General features: G+C 42.3%; 1 protein-coding gene across 1 annotated transcript in view; it reads left to right on the forward strand.

The window, feature by feature from the left end:
- RAB12 (RAB12, member RAS oncogene family) overlaps positions 1-3,100 on the forward strand; it is an 88,970-nt gene extending 85,870 nt beyond the window's left edge. Inside the window, exon 6 of the mRNA XM_030213350.1 lies at positions 1,826-3,100. Within this exon, the coding sequence (XP_030069210.1) occupies positions 1,826-1,939 (114 nt within the window). The 3' untranslated portion in view covers positions 1,940-3,100. The remainder of the gene's footprint in view (positions 1-1,825) is intronic.
- The last annotated feature ends 15,858 nt before the right edge of the window (positions 3,101-18,958 follow it).

Below are 18,958 nucleotides of genomic sequence, written 5' to 3' on the forward strand. Positions count from 1 at the left end.
ATTTGCAAAGGGGAAAATTGAACAAAGTTCAGATCACATAATCCAACTGAGTCTGAAACCCCATCTCTTTTCTGTACAAATCAATAATGTAATTTGTCCTCATAAATGGTTTCTTTAATCAGCCTTCATTCTTTCCGGGTAAACTGCTTACCTAAGGGTGCACACAAAATAGCAACTGTTCCTGCAACATGTTTTCCTTCAAGTGGCCGTTTCAGCCCAGGATCATCACTGATGTCACTAAGGGATATGTTCCTCGCTGGGCATGTAAGGCTTTGGAAAGCTGATGCAGAGAAACCTGTGAGACAGTACTACTACTACTTAACATTTCTAGAACGCTACTAGGGTTACGCAGCGCTGTACAGTTTAACAAAGAAGGACAGACCCTGCTCAATGGAACTTACAATCTAAAGGTCGAAATGTCAAGTTGGGGCAGTCTAGATTTCCTGAATAGAGGTATGGTGGTTAGGTGCTGAAGGCGACATTGAAGAGGTGGGCTTTGAGTATGGATTTGAAGATGGGCAGGGAGGGGGCCTGGCGAATGGGCTCAGGGAGTTTTTTCCAAGCATGGGGTGAGGCGAGGCAGAAAGGGCGGAGCCTGAAGTTAGCAGTCCTTCCCTCCTCTTTCACTGAACATACAAATTGTAGGTGCTTTATAGTAAGTAATGTTCTGTAGGAAGTCTTTCTTTCTTGGGATAGGTTTTACTACTTAGCATTTTCTCTCACAGTTCTTTCAGGATGAAAAAAGCCTGGAGACAGGTCATCTAATTGCAGAACATGGAATATAAGACAGATAAGGCCTATCTATCCATTTTCGTTCATAGTGTAAAGCTATAGAGCCCCATTGAATTGTCTTTCTCTTCATTCTTTGCAACGTCTATGTTTGAAGGCGCTGCATGGGATGGATCAGATGTTCGTAGATCGCTTCTGTCTCCTCCGACGTCGCTTTCCTTCTTCCTGTGCCCGCCCTCCTCTGACGTCAGAGGGGGGAGCGGCGGCGACCAACTCGGGGCGGGGCACGGAGGCGGAGGATGGCGGGAGGCGGAGCATTGGCGACAGAAGGAGAAGAGAGAGACAGGAAGGGAGGGGGGCCCGGCGCTGCAAAAGTGTAGATTTTTAACAGTTTGTATTTCATACACGGAGAAGCGGGGAGCAGAGGCGACCTCAAGCGGGGGGGGGGGGGGGGGGCAAGGCCATCCACACAGGATGCTCCTGATGAGCGCCTTTGCCCCCTCCCGATCCTTTTTTAATGTTTGTGGAGACATTTTATGCAGGGGAAAGCGGGGAGCTACGTGTTTGTGTTGTTTTTTTTTTTTTTAGGTTTTGACATTTGTGGCATGCGCAGAGCAGCCAGCATAACGCTTGGCTGCTCTGCGCATGCTTTAGCAGCCAATTACCGACGGGGATTACGCCAGTTTGATGCATTGTTTTTTACAATACCGCACTGAACATGTGTGACTTGTTTTTTTGGAGCATTGTTCATTTTTTAAAATTCGGTAATGGCTTTTACGTTTTTGCTTTTTTTACGTTTGGTTGATGCATCTGGGCCTTAATGTTGGTTAAATTTTGCTAAAATATACATCTTAAAGTTTAATTGCTTAGTTTGAGGCACTTGGCTTCCTTTGAAAATTGATCTGCATGCTGGTGCTTTTTTTTGTTTTACAGGACTACTGCTGACAGCTGGATTTTAAATACTTGATTCTTTAGGCATGTGTGGAGCAGTAAGGAGGGAAGGATTAACAGCAGCACTGTAACTTTACATTTAGATGATAAAATAGTAATATTGTGGTTCATTACAAAAACAATTTTTTTCCATGTCTTATTTCAGATGCCCCTGGACCTCATGAGGAATGAATTATCAAATAGCATCCTGTCCCTTCAGCCGGAACCTGAAATCCCACCAGAGCTGCCCCCTCCTCGACCTTCTGTCCGTTGCTGCTGATCTGAAGCAGGGGAGAGACCTGTATGGTTCTGCTCTACTACAATCACTGGGAGCAGTTCTCATGTTGCACTTTCTTATCCGAGTCAAAGCTACACACCTACAGACACAGACTTGTAAATATGGGGACACAGTCTTGTGAGGATTTTCATCACAATAGTTCTGTATTTTCTTCCCCTAATCTTATCTGGTGCAGCATACGTTGAACTTGGGCACACCTTTACTCTGAAACACAGAGGGTGAAGCCATTGGGCAAAGGCTGAACTCACAGCTTGAAGGAACAGAGACAGTTACATGTGGTCTCAACTGGAGGTTAAAAATGAGCAGAAGCTATTCCCATATTAAGGTTTAAGTATATATATGGTGCTTTGCAGACCGTTTTATAAACTGACTCCTAAAACCAATGCCTTTGTGAACAGAGCTTCCACAAGCAATATGTTTCTTTGTAATATACCTATATAAATATATATATATATATATAAATATAACTCAGAAGATTTCCTTCTATAGCATCTTTTAAACTACTGGATCGGCAGCGTGCTTCCAGCAGTTTCTTACTGTTTGGTTTATTTTGTTTAAAGGATTATTTATTAATATGATATTAGATGAGACTCTTCATGTCCCCTGCTTCCTGTCCAGTTCAGAGAAGTAGTTGGGTGCCAGTATTGTGTTTCCTTAGGCTTTACAAGATAAACAGGGTCATCAAAATCTGGCAATAGGATTTCTTTTTTAATCATCTTTTTAAGGCTGCCTAAGATATGAAAAGCAACACAATGTTCCTAACTTAGCAACTAATTCTGCTTCAAGAAACTTTGAATATAAGAATGAAAAAAAAACATTTTGCTGGATTGAAGAATGTCTGCATCTGCCTGTAGCATCATATATCTGTTTGGGGTTTTTTTTTTGTTTGCTTTTTAATGAGAAAACAAAAATGCTTATATTTTTTTTCTTCCTTTCTGTGAGCTCATCCCTGTTAAGGATGTGGTATGTGAGTTTCTTTTCAGATGATAGTAAATTTGTAAACTTTTCTTTAGCTGGGTCTTAGTAAACCATAGTCTTGCATTGGAATAACTTGGTGTGTCCTGAGCATTGTGGTTTGGGAAAACCATTGTGATCTTTCTAAACTAATGAAGTGGCAAATAAAATTTTGTATTTATGACTTGACAGTGAGGCGGTATACTTTTTACTCTGACAGAGCTGGTTATTTGTTTTGGTAGTGCCCCAGCAACATGAATTGAATCGGGCTGAATACAGCAACTCTGGCTGAGGGCAAATGGTGTTTGATTTCTAGCAGAGAAAGAGCATGTTTTAGGCTGGGGAAACTGACCCAACTGCACACCAAACTTTGTCATCCATCCAGAGTGGTGCACTCTGCTAGCATACTGTATGTTGCCATGTGGTCATTTTTGTAAAGCTTCAAGAGTTACAAAGACTAAAAGAACCACAATCTAACACACCTTATATAATAATTCTCACCTCCAACATTCTGAGGCTGCCTGGAACCGTGGATCCCTTGGAGGTGGTCTGGAGTTGGAGTAGATAATAGTGACGTCACACAACCCACACCAGATTGGCCAGTAGAAGGGAGAGGGGCGGAGCCACGATACAGGGAGCAGCGAATCAGCACAACATGGGGAATGCACAGCAGCAGGAACAGAAACCTCTCTCACACAGTCACTCTCACATAACCTCTCTCAAACATACACACTCAGAGGAAAACCTTGCTAGCGCCCGTTTCCTTTCAAACAGAAACAGGCCTTTTTTACTAGTCATATAATATCACAAACAAAAACTTGGTATAGATTATGGTAGAACCCGACCGAAACCAGAATCTGTGACTGAAATTGGCTGCTTTGTTTCAGCAGACACCAAAACTACCTGTTTGACAGCCCCCATTCCCTTCTTCCGCCTGACCAAGAAAGCCTCCCCCCCACCCCATATGCTGCCAGACCACCTATATATAGGTCCTTAAGAAGCAAACCCTGGTGGTCTAGAGGCCTCTTCGGAGACAAGAACGAGTCCCACTCATTCCGTGCTGCTGCTCTGTTGAAATGGCTGCCAAGATCTCCCATGAGTGGGATTCTTTCCTGCACCCGATGGGACCACCAGAGCTTGCTTCTTAAAGTAGGCCTGGGGAGGGCCTATGGATCGAGGGAAGGTTGGGGATGGAAGACTTTGTTTTAACCCAGATTTTGGTGCCGAATCCAAAACCAACATTCGGTCAGCCTTTAGTTTATAGTTTGATTTTGATATACTGCTCTTCATAGTAAAATAGTTGTTTGAAAATCAATACAAAACACACATTTTCTATTTGATGTACAAGTATCTTAATGTACAATTTATTCATTAATGAAAGCATCACAAAGTTTTGGTTTTTTTTTAATTGAAACCCCAGTGAATTGGTATATGCAATACTGGTCCTCAGTTGTGAAACAAATCAGTACTTCAGAGGGGCCATTTTCAGTTATTTTGAACAAAATCTAAACAACTACACTCCCTCAGAGATGCTACATTTTACCAGAAGGAGCACCATTTGTCATGGCACTGCACACAAGCTTAAACTTGGCTTGGGGCTTCCTTTGCCATGCTATGTAAGTGATTATACCAGAGTTGTTAGAGTCTGCAATGAAGTAGTTTCCCCATCACAGCACTCTCATACCCCTATCTTTCCAGATCCTTGTGTATCTCAACATGCATATAACTGAAGAAAGCCTAGTAGAGATAATTAATCATTCCCTATTCTAAACAAGCACTGTTTGATAGCTTCTTACAGTTATCTACTTGTTTACCAAATCAGAGTGAGGTGAGGAACAGCAAGTAAATCAGCCCTTAAAATGAAGCTTTCAGGCTGGAGCTGAATTAGAGCAGGCTACTTCCAGGATGATGACTCCTATTCCCCTTCTGCTATGTGTTTTTTTTTTTTTTTCTTTATACCAGCCTCCCTTTGTAGGTTTTTGCTCTCCTCCTGTCCTGTCAGTTTTATCGGTGTTCCTCTTCCAACTTCCTTTTTAAGATTGTAAACTGCTTTGGGCCTTATTCTATCAAGGTTATGCTCCTAAATTTACACTCCTGAATTTTGAGCATAATTTATTCTCCTAAATGTATTATGCTTGTATTTTAGGAGCATAAATTATGCTCAAAATTCAGGAGTGTAAATTTAGGAGCATAAACTTTGTAGAATGAGGCTTTTGCAGTATATTAAGTTTTAATGAACCATATGCAATAGAATCTTGACAGTAAGAACCTAAGCTAAGGCCAGTAAATAAATCAGACAATATTAGTCATCATAAATTTCACAAGCAACTACACAAGTCAGCAAACTCTACCTTGTTTCAAATAACTGCTTAGATACTGACAGGACCCAGATAAGCCAGTTACAAGGTCAGGACTAACAGACTTGCTTGAAAGAAAAAACAGCTTTTTCAAGTTGTAATTGGTCATCTTAATTAGTTGCTTGACAATTTTTTGAGGGCATTTCTACAGCATGGGAATAAAACATGAAAAAGAAGATATCTTCACAGTTTAAACTATCGTAGACTTTCATATTGAAACAGAGAAAAATGTAGACAGATAAAGACCATCTGGCCTATCCAGTCTGCCCATCTATGCCATTTATTCTCCCTATCACTCCCTTAAAGAAATGTTCTTGTTCCAAGCTCTCTTGAATTCAGATACTGCTTTTGTCTCCACCACTTCCACCGGGAGGCTGTTCCATGAATTCATCACCCTTTCCGTGAAGAAGTATTTCCTCAAGTTACTTCCAGTTCTATCCCCTTTCACTCACCTTCATCCTATGCCCCCTCGTTCCAGAGCTTCCTTTCAATTGAAAGAGACTTGCCTCCTGTGCATTTATGCCACATAGTTATTAAATGTCTCTATCGTATCTCCCCTCTCCCGCTTTTCTTCCAAAATATACATATTGAGATCTTCTGTCTCCATACACTTTATGACAAATATCATTGACCATTTTAGTAGCCACCCTTTGACCGACTCCATCCTGTTGATATCTTTTTTGAAGGTATGGTGCACAGAATTGTACATGTAATCCTCTAGGTAACAGTAACTGAACTTGACACAGTCTGTTCAAAACCCTCAAAGCTAAGCAGATAGCTTTAGCTTGGGCTCTGTTCGAGCTGGAGCCAGTAATGATCTGCAATAATTGGTGTGATATGACCCCCCAAAGAAAAATACATCCTGGCAATAACATTTTGGGCTATTTGCAAGTGCAATGTTTAGGTCAAGGTTTATTTGATATTTTTGAAATATATTTATTTATTTATTTAAAACTCTTCTAACCCTTCTATAAACTAGGCTGTTTCCATAAAAACATACATACCAATGTAAAACAAAATATTATCAATTAACAGAAACATAACATAAAATACTAATAACATAATCCAACACATAATCAGTTTACAAAGTTAATAGAATAAAATAGGTGATAAAATATATGGACAAAATCAACCACAAATAATTCTACAGAAAATACAGTGCTATAGTTTTGTTCAGCAGAATGATTCTTTGCAAATACTGGGGCCAGTGCAGAAACCTTGTGTTTGAGTCACACACTGATGCTTAGTGCTCAGCTTTAACGTAAGAATAACATCAAAGTTTTGCTTTATAGACCCAGCACAAAAAATGTGCACTAACCAGGGAGAACTCACTAGACCCATGTGCCTGCGCTAGTGACAGCTATATCTTGAAAATATTAACATATCAGCGCTCGGTGCTGCATGTGCTGGAATGCCATTGTGTGCTTAAAATTTCTGTGATGTGGTGCAGTGGCCTAAGAATCTGGGGAAATGGGTTCGATTCCCACTGCAGCTGTGTGACTGGGCAAGTTGCCTAACCCTCTATTGTCCCAGGAACAAAATAAGTACATGGAAACTGCTTTAATTGTAACCACAGAAAAGCGGTATATCAAATTCCATCCCCTTTCCTTTAAGGATACCAAATATTTATGCACGTGCACAGATGTTTGTGTTTGAAACTCCAGGTGCTGATCACAATATTTTTTGTGTGCACATGCAATTTTCAATAGTCGAGCACTTTATGGGTCTTACATGCTTACAGTAAAGAGAAAACGTGCATGAAATTCTCAGTAACACTGCCACTAAAGAATGAGCTAACCTTCCACGCCTCTGCAGACTGGTATTTAAACTCCAGCATTGCACTCAGCCCTTCCTTCTGCGCACTTCTTCACCTTTGCTAAATAATAGTTTCATTAGCATGCATTTAAATGTGCTGTGTGCTGCTGTCTACCCATCTTTGCATAAGGTGTGCAAAAGCCAAACAAATTGCTATGCAAAGCCTAGTGAGCTGTATTAGATCAGCCCCTCTATGTTTATCCCTGTTGTCAGCATGTACATTCTGTGAGGCTCTTTTGTTTTGTATTTTTACATTTTTCTCTCCTCTAAACGTGCATTATGAAACTTTTCTCTTTGTAGTAATTTTTTTTCCTTCTGTTGCTGTTATGCACAGTGCTGTGCAAGATAATTTACACAGAAAATACTGTGTCAAGGCAACTTGCAATTTAAAAAATGCTGTTCAGTGTTATGGGGACTGGATGTCTTAAGGGACCGCTGACTGCACTACTAAGGCTTTCATGTGTAGGTCACCGCTTCAGATCTAGTTCATGTCAGTAGATGCCTTTAAAAAGGTGAAGTGGTAGCATAGAAGATAATGGCAGGTAAAGCCCAATTGTCTAATCCATTGTGCCCAGTTAAGGGAGGCTCCAGAGGCCACACAAGACATTGATATCACAGCTGCTGCCCTTTTTCTAAAAAGCAGTGAACCTTGCTGTTGATTTGTGATGGGTATTCCAGGAGATAGGTTAGCTTGCTTTTAGTATACAAACACTGCACTTTAAGGGAAGATTAACCCAGTTACTGCTACATTTAAGCTTGAGTGTGTTGCATCTTGTTCCTTGATGGACTTTAGGTCATATACAGTACAATAGTCTCGATTATCCAACGTAAATGGGGCCCAAGCCGTTGTCGAATAAGTGAAAAATCGGATAATATGAAAAACAATGGTAACTCCTTAAAAAATGAACAGGGACTATTTGTTTCGTTTTTCTCTTTTTTTTATTTTCCTTAAATCTTGGATTGTTCATCTGAATTATGTGGTCGATAGAAAGAATTGATTTTGTGGAGATTTGTTCTTTTTTTTTTTCAAATAATAATAGTGAATGTTTTGTGTAATATCATTCTGAAATGAATGTTATGATTTGTTAAATTAATAAAGAAAATTATAAATAAAAAAAAAATGAACAGGGAAACATACTTTATGCATAAAAAACAGGCATTGGGTATCTGTATTTAAATTGTAGTATTGTTTAACAACACTACTAGCAGTGTGTGAACTGGAAAACAGGAAGAGAACCTGCACACTTCTTAATGGCAATATGGTGGCATCACTGGGGGGGAGGGTCTGTCGGATATGCCAGATGGTCAGATTAGTGAAGGTCGGATAATCGAGACTGTACTGTACTGTGAGTGCTGACAAAAAAATATTCTGGGTGCTCTATGCTGGAACATAGGAAGGTTTATGTACTAATTGCACATTGGGCTGAACTGTTCTTTAACAGGGGCCCTGCTGATCACAGAAACCCACAAAGGAGTCTTGTAGACTGTTGACCGTAAAGATTACATATGCAGTGTGATTTAAAATACAGTGATAAAGTTTTTACCCTACCTTCCTCCTATTACGACTACTACTTATCATTTCTAAAGTGCTACTAGATGTACGCAGTGCTGTACGTCTCACCATTGCTCCCTTATCTTGTCTGTTGAGCCCCCCAACCCACTAATACCCACTAACCAACTGTACACCACTACCATGGCCCTTACGCGTGAAGGGGGCACCTATTATTGCATATATGTTCTTTTGAATGGTTTCTGGGTAAACAAAATGTAATATTAGACAAAGGGAGCTTGAGTAAACGCATAATGCAGTTTTTAATTTATTTAAAGAATAAAGTTATCTATCGCCCATTTGAAAAAGTAACTGCCCCCTTAGTTACTCAATCAAGCCAGTTGACAAAATTGAATTGATAAATAGATTCAGCAAAATGAAGTCCTATGAGTCTGTAGTCAGAATGTTAGATGTAGGAATTGACACAAAACTGCCCTCAAACAGAACTCAGAATATGGAGTCTAGATTTTGATAGAAGGAAGCAAAAACTGGATGAGATCACATGTCTCTGTGTGACTGAGAAAAGAAAACCATTTTAAGAAAGCAGAGCAATGATGGTGACAAACAATTTTTGTGCTAGCAGCAGTGCAACAGTGCTTACTGGTGTATCAAGAGATCCGGACAGCTTACATAGGAAGAATTCTTCCTCTATTCTTCAGAAAGTTCTCAAACCTGAGAAGGCGCTCCCTGTATCCTTAAGGATTAGTGAGAGTTTATAAATAAATGAAATCGACCCTCTGCTCTTATCATGGTATACAGTTTCCACAGAGCTTTCCCTGCTAGTTTTAATAGAGCCATCTGGTTCTAGCTAAGAGCAGCACTGATAGGATTCCTTTACTTATTTCTGCACTACAAAAAAACAGATTAAAATTCTGAATACTCCCCCACCACCTCCTTAGGCATTCTCCACCATTAATGTGCTCTCTTGTTTTTTTTAATATTTTTATTAAGATTTATGGGCATCCTAATATAAAAACACATCAAAATGATGCATTAAAGCAAAAGAATCAATGAGTAAAACAGCTAAAAGGTGTAGATTGGATTTATTAACTTGATATACTACTTAATACTGAAGTTTTAAAGTAGTGTACAAAAAAAATTAACATAAAATCACAATACAAGCACAACCCCTATTACAGTAAACCTTTATCAGACAGAAAAACAAAAATCTGAACAGAAATTACAATCACAAATCCTTGCTTTCAATAATTTACAAAAGCCTAGATAACTTGCCATGCTAGTAACATTAACATGCAACGAGTTCCATAAAGAAGTTCCTATATAACTAAAAACTCATTTCCTTGTAGAAGACAATTTGATCACCTAAAGCGAAGGCAATTGTAATAAACAGCGTTGAGAAGAACACACAAAAAAACCCCCGCTGATGTTCTTGTTTAACCAAAGTCTCTGAAAGATATTTTGGAGTATCCAAAAAAAAAAAAAAAAGCCTGAAAAACCACACAGGGGTCCTTTTACAAATGTTAGAGTCGTCCATATTATATGGGTTTTGCTAGGGTTTAGAACGTGCTAATGATTAGTGTGCCCTAAAACCACTAGCATGTCTTTGTAAAAGGACCCTACAATGTCTTAAAAACAATTCTGACTGAAAAAGGCAACCAGTGTAGTTCTTTCAATATAGGTGTTACATGATCAGTTCTCCTTCCACTTGGCACCAGACATGCTGCAATATTTTGGATCAGTTGAAGTCTGTTCTGACTGGTTAAAGAGAATTACAGTAATCAATTCTACATACTCATAATAAATGCATGTATTGATTTGATCAAGTTGGACTGAGCCAGTGGGGGCTTAAGCTGCCAAATTTGTCTCAGTTGGAAATAACAGGATCTAACCATATGATTAATTTATCAAATTTTAAAGCATTGTCACAATGAAAACCAACAGTTAGTATTTCATCTTTGAGAGGGATTTGATGACACCCTCTCCCCCCCTCCATTAAAGGAGAGACAGTGAAAGACCTATTCCTGTAAGAAATCCAAATAGCTGCAAATTTATCAATATTCAAAATTAGATCATGATCAACCATTTTTCAAGAAGATGAAGTTTACAAGTAAGGTCACATAACCTGATTCTCATCATCCTTCATAAAAACAATGATTTGTATATCGTCTGTTTAAAAAAAATGGAATGTAAAAGTCCAGTTCTCTAACCATTCTGCCAAGCCTACAATGTTCAAATTAAAAAATAGGTGCCAATAATAAATCCTGGGGCACACTTCGCTCAGAATTCCAGCATACCAACTGTAAACATAGTAACATAGTAAATGATGGCAGAAAAAGACCTGCATGGTCCATCCAGTCTGCCCAACAAGATAAACTCATATGTGCTACTTTTTGTGTATACCCTACTTTGATTTGTACCTGTCCTCTTAAACGATTGGAAACATATAATTCAAACCTGTGAAGAACAGTAAAATGGCAAGATGGTCGCTGATTAACGGGCAGACGATCCATCAGCTCTTGATCCCATCTCAGAGCTGGGCACTGGTCCGATTTTGATCCTGGGGGACTGTGAAGCTCTAGGGCTCCTGTTGCTGCCTGTTTTGGTGCAAGCTATTTCGGGGAGCGGCTGGCTGTCTTCCCTTCTGCTGTTTCGGTGCCAGCAGACAGCCTTCTCGCTCTGACGGAGCAGTTGCGGGTGCCGGGTCGGTGCGGGGTGCCGGGTCGGTGCGGGGTGCTCGATTGGGCCGGCGATTTCTGTCTTCGGGCTTGTCTTGGTTCGTCCGTGCTGCTGGTTTCCTCTGCTCTGCGGGACTGCCCTGGCGTGCTCTGCTTGAGCCCCTGTCGCTGCCGCTCGACCGCTGACTGCTGGATGCTATGCTGTTGCCTCCCCCCTGCTTGTCATCTTATCCGTCGGGGAGTCTGCTGCCTTCGCAATCTTCTGGCCACCTGTTGGATTTGTTCCCCAGCTCTTCCTCTTCAGCCGGCCAGATGGAGTCACAGTAGAGGAGGTCCCTGGCTTGGAGAGCCCCAACGGTTGGGGCTACAGAGGATGACCATTTGGTCCCCCATCTTGTTTCCTGCTCTGCTGACTCTGTCGCAGTGGATGCCTGCCTCCAGCTTCGTCCGGCCCCTGCATGCTGTTGCTTGTTCTTCAGTGCTTCATTTGTTCCACCTGTGCCCTGTTGCAGCCCCCGAGTGGGGATCACCTTGCTGGATCTATTCGTGTCAGCCTGGATTTCCATCATCCCTCTTGGCCCGCCTGGACTTCTGCCGTTCATCTTTGCCTCCCTTATCTTTCCCTTCTTACCTTGTTCTCCCACCCTAACTACTGAAATGTAACTGTAATGTATTTATTTTGATTAGTTCATTGTAAGCCGCTTTGGGCTGCAAAACTGCGGCAAAAGGCAGGGTATAAATGACCTGAAATAAATAAAATGAATACCAACTTGTTTCAAAGTAGCAAATAGTGTGGAATGCAGAATTGTTTGTTTATTCCACTTGCTTGATATACTGCATGGGGCCTAACATAGGCTTCAAAGCAGTTTATTCAATTAAAAAGAAAAGGAGAGGGAGGTAGAAAATCAGAGTTGGGCCAGGGAGAGAGGGAGGAAGCAAGAAAAGGAAACTAGAAAAGCAATGTACACAAAGCAGTTATGGTGGGAGAGCAAATGTGTGTTTGATGAAGTGAGATTTTAATGTCTGTTTGTAGGTTGCAATAGTATCAAAGTCTGCGCTAAGATCCAGTGTATCATGTCCCTGAACTCCCTTTGCCAGTACATCATTAACAATGGATACTAGAAGAGACTCGGAGGGGCATTTTGCATATGTTGTCTAAGTCTGACTTTGGACGTTTTGCAAAAAAACATCCAAAATTTGAATAGGAAAGAAGGTTTTGTGATTTGGATGTTTTGTTTTTTGGTTCATTTTTGAAAAAAAAAGAACGTCCAAGTGCAAAACGCACAAAATCAAGCCAGCATTTTTGTAGACTGGTCCCCCAGACATCCCAGGAAAGCAATAGGGCATCCTAGGAGGCACTGCAGTAGACTTCATAAAAATTTCCCAGGTACACATCTCACCATTGCTCCCTTATCTTGTTTGTTGAGCCCCCCAACCCACCAATACCCACTACCCAACTGTACACCACTACCATAGCCCTTATGCGTGAAGGGAGCACCTATATGGGTACAGTGGGTTTCTGGTGAGTTTCGGAGGGCTCACAGTTTCCTCCACAAGTGTAACAGGTAGAGGTAGGTATGGACCTCGGTCCACCTGTCTACAGTGCACTGCACCCACCACTAGACTAATCCAGGGACCTGCATGCTGATCTAATCAATCAAATTTGTCTGACAAATCAAGAAAGCTTGGGATCCATTTTTCTAAGAACTGAATCATGCTTTCTGGTAGTCCTAGTATTCTTTTTTTTTATCATTTATTTATAATTTTTCATTTTACAAGGGTCACTTGCAAACAGTAATACAGAGATGACTGTACATTAATACAATATTAGAAGAAAACAATCTCAACTAGATAAATGAATTATATACAATCTTTCTCTTTCCCACAAAACAGGGGATAGGGATGGGGTGGTAATGTGGATGTCAATTCTATGGTATTTCACTGTTTACAGCTGGAATTTGCTTATGATTGTGTTTAATAAAAATTATTGAATCCCAAATTTCTGTACTTCTGTCTTCTGCACAAAGTGAGTGGAGGAGTGGCCTAGTGGTTAGAGCACTGGTTTTGACATCCAGAACTGCCTGGTTCAAATCTCATGGCTTGGGCAAGTCACTTAACCCTCTATTGCCTTAGGTACAAACCTAGATTGTGAGCCCTCCAGGGACAGAGAAACACCCAGTGTACCTGAATGTAACTCACTTTGAGCTACTACTATAAAACATGAGAGCAAAATCCAAATAAATACCTATTTCTTTTATTGACTGATCTGCCAAACTAGGCTCTCAGGAAAGTTGATCTGGATCCTGCCCAAGTCACTGCTGAACAGGCAGAGACATCTGTCCATGACATCAACACTTTCCTGGTGCTACGCTTTCCTGGTGATCTTAAATAGATAGATCTTAAATAGACATAAGGATATTTGGGAATGCACTTGAGGTGGGAGGGCAATTCCATAACTTGGTGCCTCATGTTAGGTGCTACAAGGGCGTGCTGAGTACCAATTCTATAACGGCACATAGGCACACCTATTGTTAAAAAAACACTTGCATAAACTAGCATTTGGCAAGCAAAAGTTAGGCACACTTACACCAGGTCAATGACAGGCAGAACTGAGTGCATCTAAATGTGCTAAACAATGTGTGTAACGTGAAGGGGCATTTTCGAAAGAAACGTCCAAGTTACAATTTGGACGTCTTTGCAAAACATCGAAATCCGGGGGCGGGGAAAACCGTATTTTCAAAACTAGCTGGATGTCCATCTTTCGTTTCAAAAATGCCATCAGAGACGTCCAAATCCAAGGACATCCTTAAATTTCGACATCCCTAGATTTGGACGTCCCTATACATGGACATCTTTGACTTTCGGCGATTTTCGAAACCAAAGACATCCATGTCAAAAATGTCCAAATGCAAACCATTTGGATGTGGGAGGAGCCAGTATTTGTAGTGCACTGGTCCCCCTGACATGCCAGGACACCAACCGGGCACCCTAGGGGGCACTGCAGTGGACTTCATAAAATGCTTCCAGGAACATAGCTCCCTTACCTTGTGTGCTGAGTTCCCCAAACCCCCCACCCACAACTGTACACCACTACCATAGCCCTTACCGGTGAAGGGGGGCACCTAGACGTGGATACAGTGGGTTTTGGAGGGCTCGCTGTTTCCTCCACAAATGTTATAGGTAGGGGGGGTATGGGCCTGGGTCCGCCTGTCTGAAGTGCATTGCAGTAGCCACTAAAACTGTTCCTGGGACCTGCATGCGCTGTCATGGACCCGAGTATGACATCTGAGGCTGGCACGAAATATTTTTAAAGATGTTTTTGAGGATGGGAAGGGGTTAGTGACCACTAGGGGAGTAACGGGAGGTCATCCCCAATTCCCTCTGGTGGTCATCTGGTCATTTCGGGTACCTTTTTGTGCCTTATTCGTAATAAAAACACGTCCAGGTGAAAACGGCCAAGTGTTCATCAGGGACGTTCTTGTTTTTTTCTATTATGGGTCAAAGACGTCCAAGTGTTAGGCACATGCCTACGACACGCCCCCCTTGAAATGTGGACGTCCTTGCGACAGACTGCAGTTGGAGACATCCAAAATTGGATTTCAATTATACCAATTTGGACGTCTCTAGGAAATGGATCTACATCTTCCGATTTATGTCGAAAGATGGACGTCCTTCTCTTTCGAAAATGAGCCTGATAGTATTCTAAAAAGTGTGCACATAAGTTGAAGACATGCCAAGACCCATCTATGTGTACATCCCCTTGCAGTTAAGATGCTATAGCAGTTACGTGTGCCTTCATAGAATAGCACTTAGCTCATTTGCATGCAGAAGTGCCAATTAATGCTACAGTTACAGGTGCAAGGCATGTAAAACTGTTAACGCCTAGTTATAGAATTGCCTTTTATGTATAGAGTGATTGGATCTTGTATTTTCAAAATTAACATGCAAGGATTTTAATGTGTTTGTTCCCCAAGTAGATTGTCATCACAGTACATGCCCTAGAGGCTAAGTGCTTTATTTCAGTTTCGGCCGAAACTGAAACTATCTGAAAGCTTTCGGCAGAAACTCATCACCTGGTTTTGGCTCAACCTTGATTCTGTGAATGTGAACAAGTGGGGACTGTCAGAGGTGCAGTGTGCACCACTTTGCTAAACTCACAGTATCCAAGACAGAATATACCGTATTTTTCGGACTATAAGACGCACTTTTTTCCCCCAAAATTTGGGAGGAAAATGGGGGGTGCGTCTTATAGTCCGAAGGTAGCGTTTTTGGACCTCCGTTCCGTACTTACAGGATTCCATGTTCCCTGGTGGTCTAGTGACGTCGGGGCAGGAAAGAGCCCCCTCTTTCCTGCCCATCGCGCTGCTCTCCGTGCTTCTCAATGCTTTCTGATGGTCTCGGCGATATTCAAAATGACCGTCAGAAAGCATTGACAAGCACGGAGAGCAGCGCGATGGGCAGGAAAGAGGGGGCTCTTTCCTGCCCCGTCACTAGACCACCAGGGAACATGGAATCCTGTAAGTACGGGACGGAGGTCCAAAACCCGGACAAGACGCACCGGAGCACCTAGGTTTTAGAGGAGGGAAAGAGGAAAATTTTTTTTTCCTCTTTCCCTCCTCTAAAACCTAGGTGCGTCTTATGGTCCGGTGCGTCTTATAGTCCGAAAAATACGGTAATCATTTAAATAATGAAAGATAGCATTTTACCTTCAAGCAAAATAACCTCTACACACATGGACCACAGCTAATGAAAACTGAAACTAAAACCACAGTGCTTTTACAGTGGCTGATTTTGCATCACATTTGACATGGCTACTGTAGTTCTGTTTTGTCAGGAGTTCCTCAGTACCAAATTTGTCATCTTCAATTGGTCCAGACCACTGCAACTAAATTGCTTAATGGTGTTGCAAAATTTCATGTTACTCCTCCAATCAAGAAGGAATACCAGCTTCCAGTTTGATTATTCTGCTTACTTTTCAAATTCTCAGCCTGGGCTTAGCACAGCTGCTTCATCATTTTTGTGATCCTTATTCCCTAAGTAGGACCATATGTTCATCTCAGCAACACTTACTTGCAATACTTTCCCACCATCACATTTGCTCTCACCTGGCAAGAACTTCATACTGTGCTGTAATAGCACCAGTGGCGTAGCCACAGGTGGGCCTGGATGGGCCAAGGCCCACCCACTTAGGGCCCAGGCCCACCCAACAGTAGCACACATTTGGTGGTAGCTGGTGGGGATCCCAAGCTCAGCCAGCTGAAGACTTCCCCTTGATGGTAACAAAAACAGTACTCTCCACAATACCGCCACCTGCTCATGTTCAGTTTTCTGCATATGCCTGCTGCAGACTGAAAAGGTAGAAATTAGCGTGTTTTTTTTTTTGTTACATTTGTACCCCATGCTTTTCCACTCATGGCCGGCTCAATGCGGCTTACATGGGGCAATGGAGGGTTAAGTGACTTGCCCAGAGTCACAAGGAGCTGCCTGTGCCTGAAGTGGGAATCAAACTCAGTTCCACAGGACCAAAGTCCACCACCCTAACCACTAGGCGGTGGGGTGGGGTGGGGGGGGGAAGAGAGCACTTGGTGCCCACCCACTTCTTGCCTAGGCCCACCCAAAATCTGTAGTCTGGCTATGCCCCTGAATAGCATCCTCCCTTTGGAATTCTATCCCTCTTCTTCTACGGTCAGATATATCTCTTATAAGGTTTAAAGCCTTACTTAAGGCTTATTTTTTTTCATTAAAGCTTTTCTGTAACCCTAATGGATTTTCCACATTATCGCCTACTATACAAGCCCAGGTTTCAGAGCCTTGATTTGTCTTCTCTACTAACCCATTCCCTTCTCATGTGGTTTAAACTAATTAACTCCTATTTTAAAATTTGTAATCTAGGCCTCTGTTCGTGGTTTTCCTTTAATCCAGGTTTAAATTATTGATTTTATGTAAACCGCTTAGATATTTTTTAAAATTACCAGTACATGTGAAATAATTCCACAAAGAGGCTAAAATTTGATATCAAAAGCATTTATTTAGCTTATAAATTATTGTGCAAGATCATAACTGCATTACTGGCAATTGCAGTAGAAAACAAAATACACAGTAGCCCCTCCCCCAAGGACTATCTTACAATCCCTGTGATTTGGTAGTGTAGTCAGGGCAGGATTGATGCCCAGTAATGGCAGCTATTTTGAGAGTAGAGCTGGAATGGGCAGGAGTAACTTGGGATCACTCCTGCCCCGACTATACCCCCAGACCACCAAGAGTGTCTATGGGTGGGGGCGGAGGCACTTGAAGGGGGAAGGAACAGGAGGAGGAGCAATCCCTGTTTTGGGGGGAAGGAAAGGAGACAGATGGGACAAAGCACATATTTCAGCTTCCTCCGTAAACACATGGATATTTTCAGCCGAAACTGAAAACATGGCCAAAAATTAAAATAACTTTTCAGCCAAAACTGAAAACAGGCAGAAAAAGGATTTTGGGCCAGTTTCGGCACTGTAACCTAAATCGAAATTTGGTTGGTCTCTATATTGAATATACTGATAATACAGTGATCATGTCAGGATTATCTTTTGTAGTTTGAGCTCTTGCTGATACTCCAGTCCTGGGACTTAGGCTTCCAGGTTTCCTTCCTTGTGTGTCTAAGCTGTTTGTGTTAGGTATGTACTATGTATCAGGGGCGTATCTGCGTGGGGCCACAGGGGCCTGGGCCCCCGCAGATTTCGCCCTGGCCCCCCTCCCACTGCCAACCCTCCCCCACTAATGTTGTTTACCTTTGCTGGCGGGGGACCCCAACCCCCGCCAGCCGCCGAGGTCTTCAAAGTTCTTTTTCGTCATCCTCCTCCGTGGCCATGCTGTACCCTGTTGATTCGGAGTCTGTCTGACGTCGCACCACGTTGTACGTGCGTACAACGTGGTGCGACGTCAGACAGACGTCCGAATCAGCAGCGTACAGCATGGCCACGGAGGAGGACGACGAAAAAGAACTTTGAAGACCTCGGCGGCTGGCGGGGGTTCGGGTCCCCCGCCAGCTGAAGAATTATTTTTAAAAGCAGGCGGAAGCGGACCTCGGCTGGTGGGGGTTGGGGTCCCCGCCAGCAAAGGTAAACAACGTCAGCGGGGGAGGGTTGGCGGCGGGAGAGGAGGTGAAGAGAGTCGTTGGTGGCAGGGGGGGCTCTGGCAATGGCGGGGGGAGTCGTTGATGGCAGGGGGGGCTCTGGCAATGGCGAGGGGGGGGTCGGTGGTGCCGGGGGGGGGGCTAAATGTGCCCCCTCCCTCTGGCCCTGGCCCCCCCTACTGCCAGAGTCCAGATACGCCCCTGCTATGTATTAGTTTCCTTATGTTAGTCTTCTCTGTTATTCCTCACATTATTTTTACTAGTATAAACTGCCTTGATGTATTTTCTTCAAAAAGGTTGTTAAATTGATTCAACATTAAACGATCTTGGTTTCCAGGAAATACTGCATACAGAGTGCTAGTAGCAAGGCCAGATTAACCCTATATTATGATAACAGTAGTAGCTGGTGAGTGAGATTTCTGACAACCCTGTCCTGGCACATTATGGGGCCCAAAAAGATCATTTTAATGTGTAGAAACAGGAACTAGACTGGGAAATATGTTCAAAAACAGGACTGGCCAAAAATCTCCTGCCTAGAAACAGAATTGTAAGACTGAAAGATGCCAAGAACTGCTG

Source organism: Microcaecilia unicolor, chromosome 1 (assembly GCF_901765095.1).
Source record: "Microcaecilia unicolor chromosome 1, aMicUni1.1, whole genome shotgun sequence".
In the NCBI taxonomy this organism is placed as follows: Eukaryota; Metazoa; Chordata; class Amphibia; order Gymnophiona; family Siphonopidae; genus Microcaecilia; species Microcaecilia unicolor.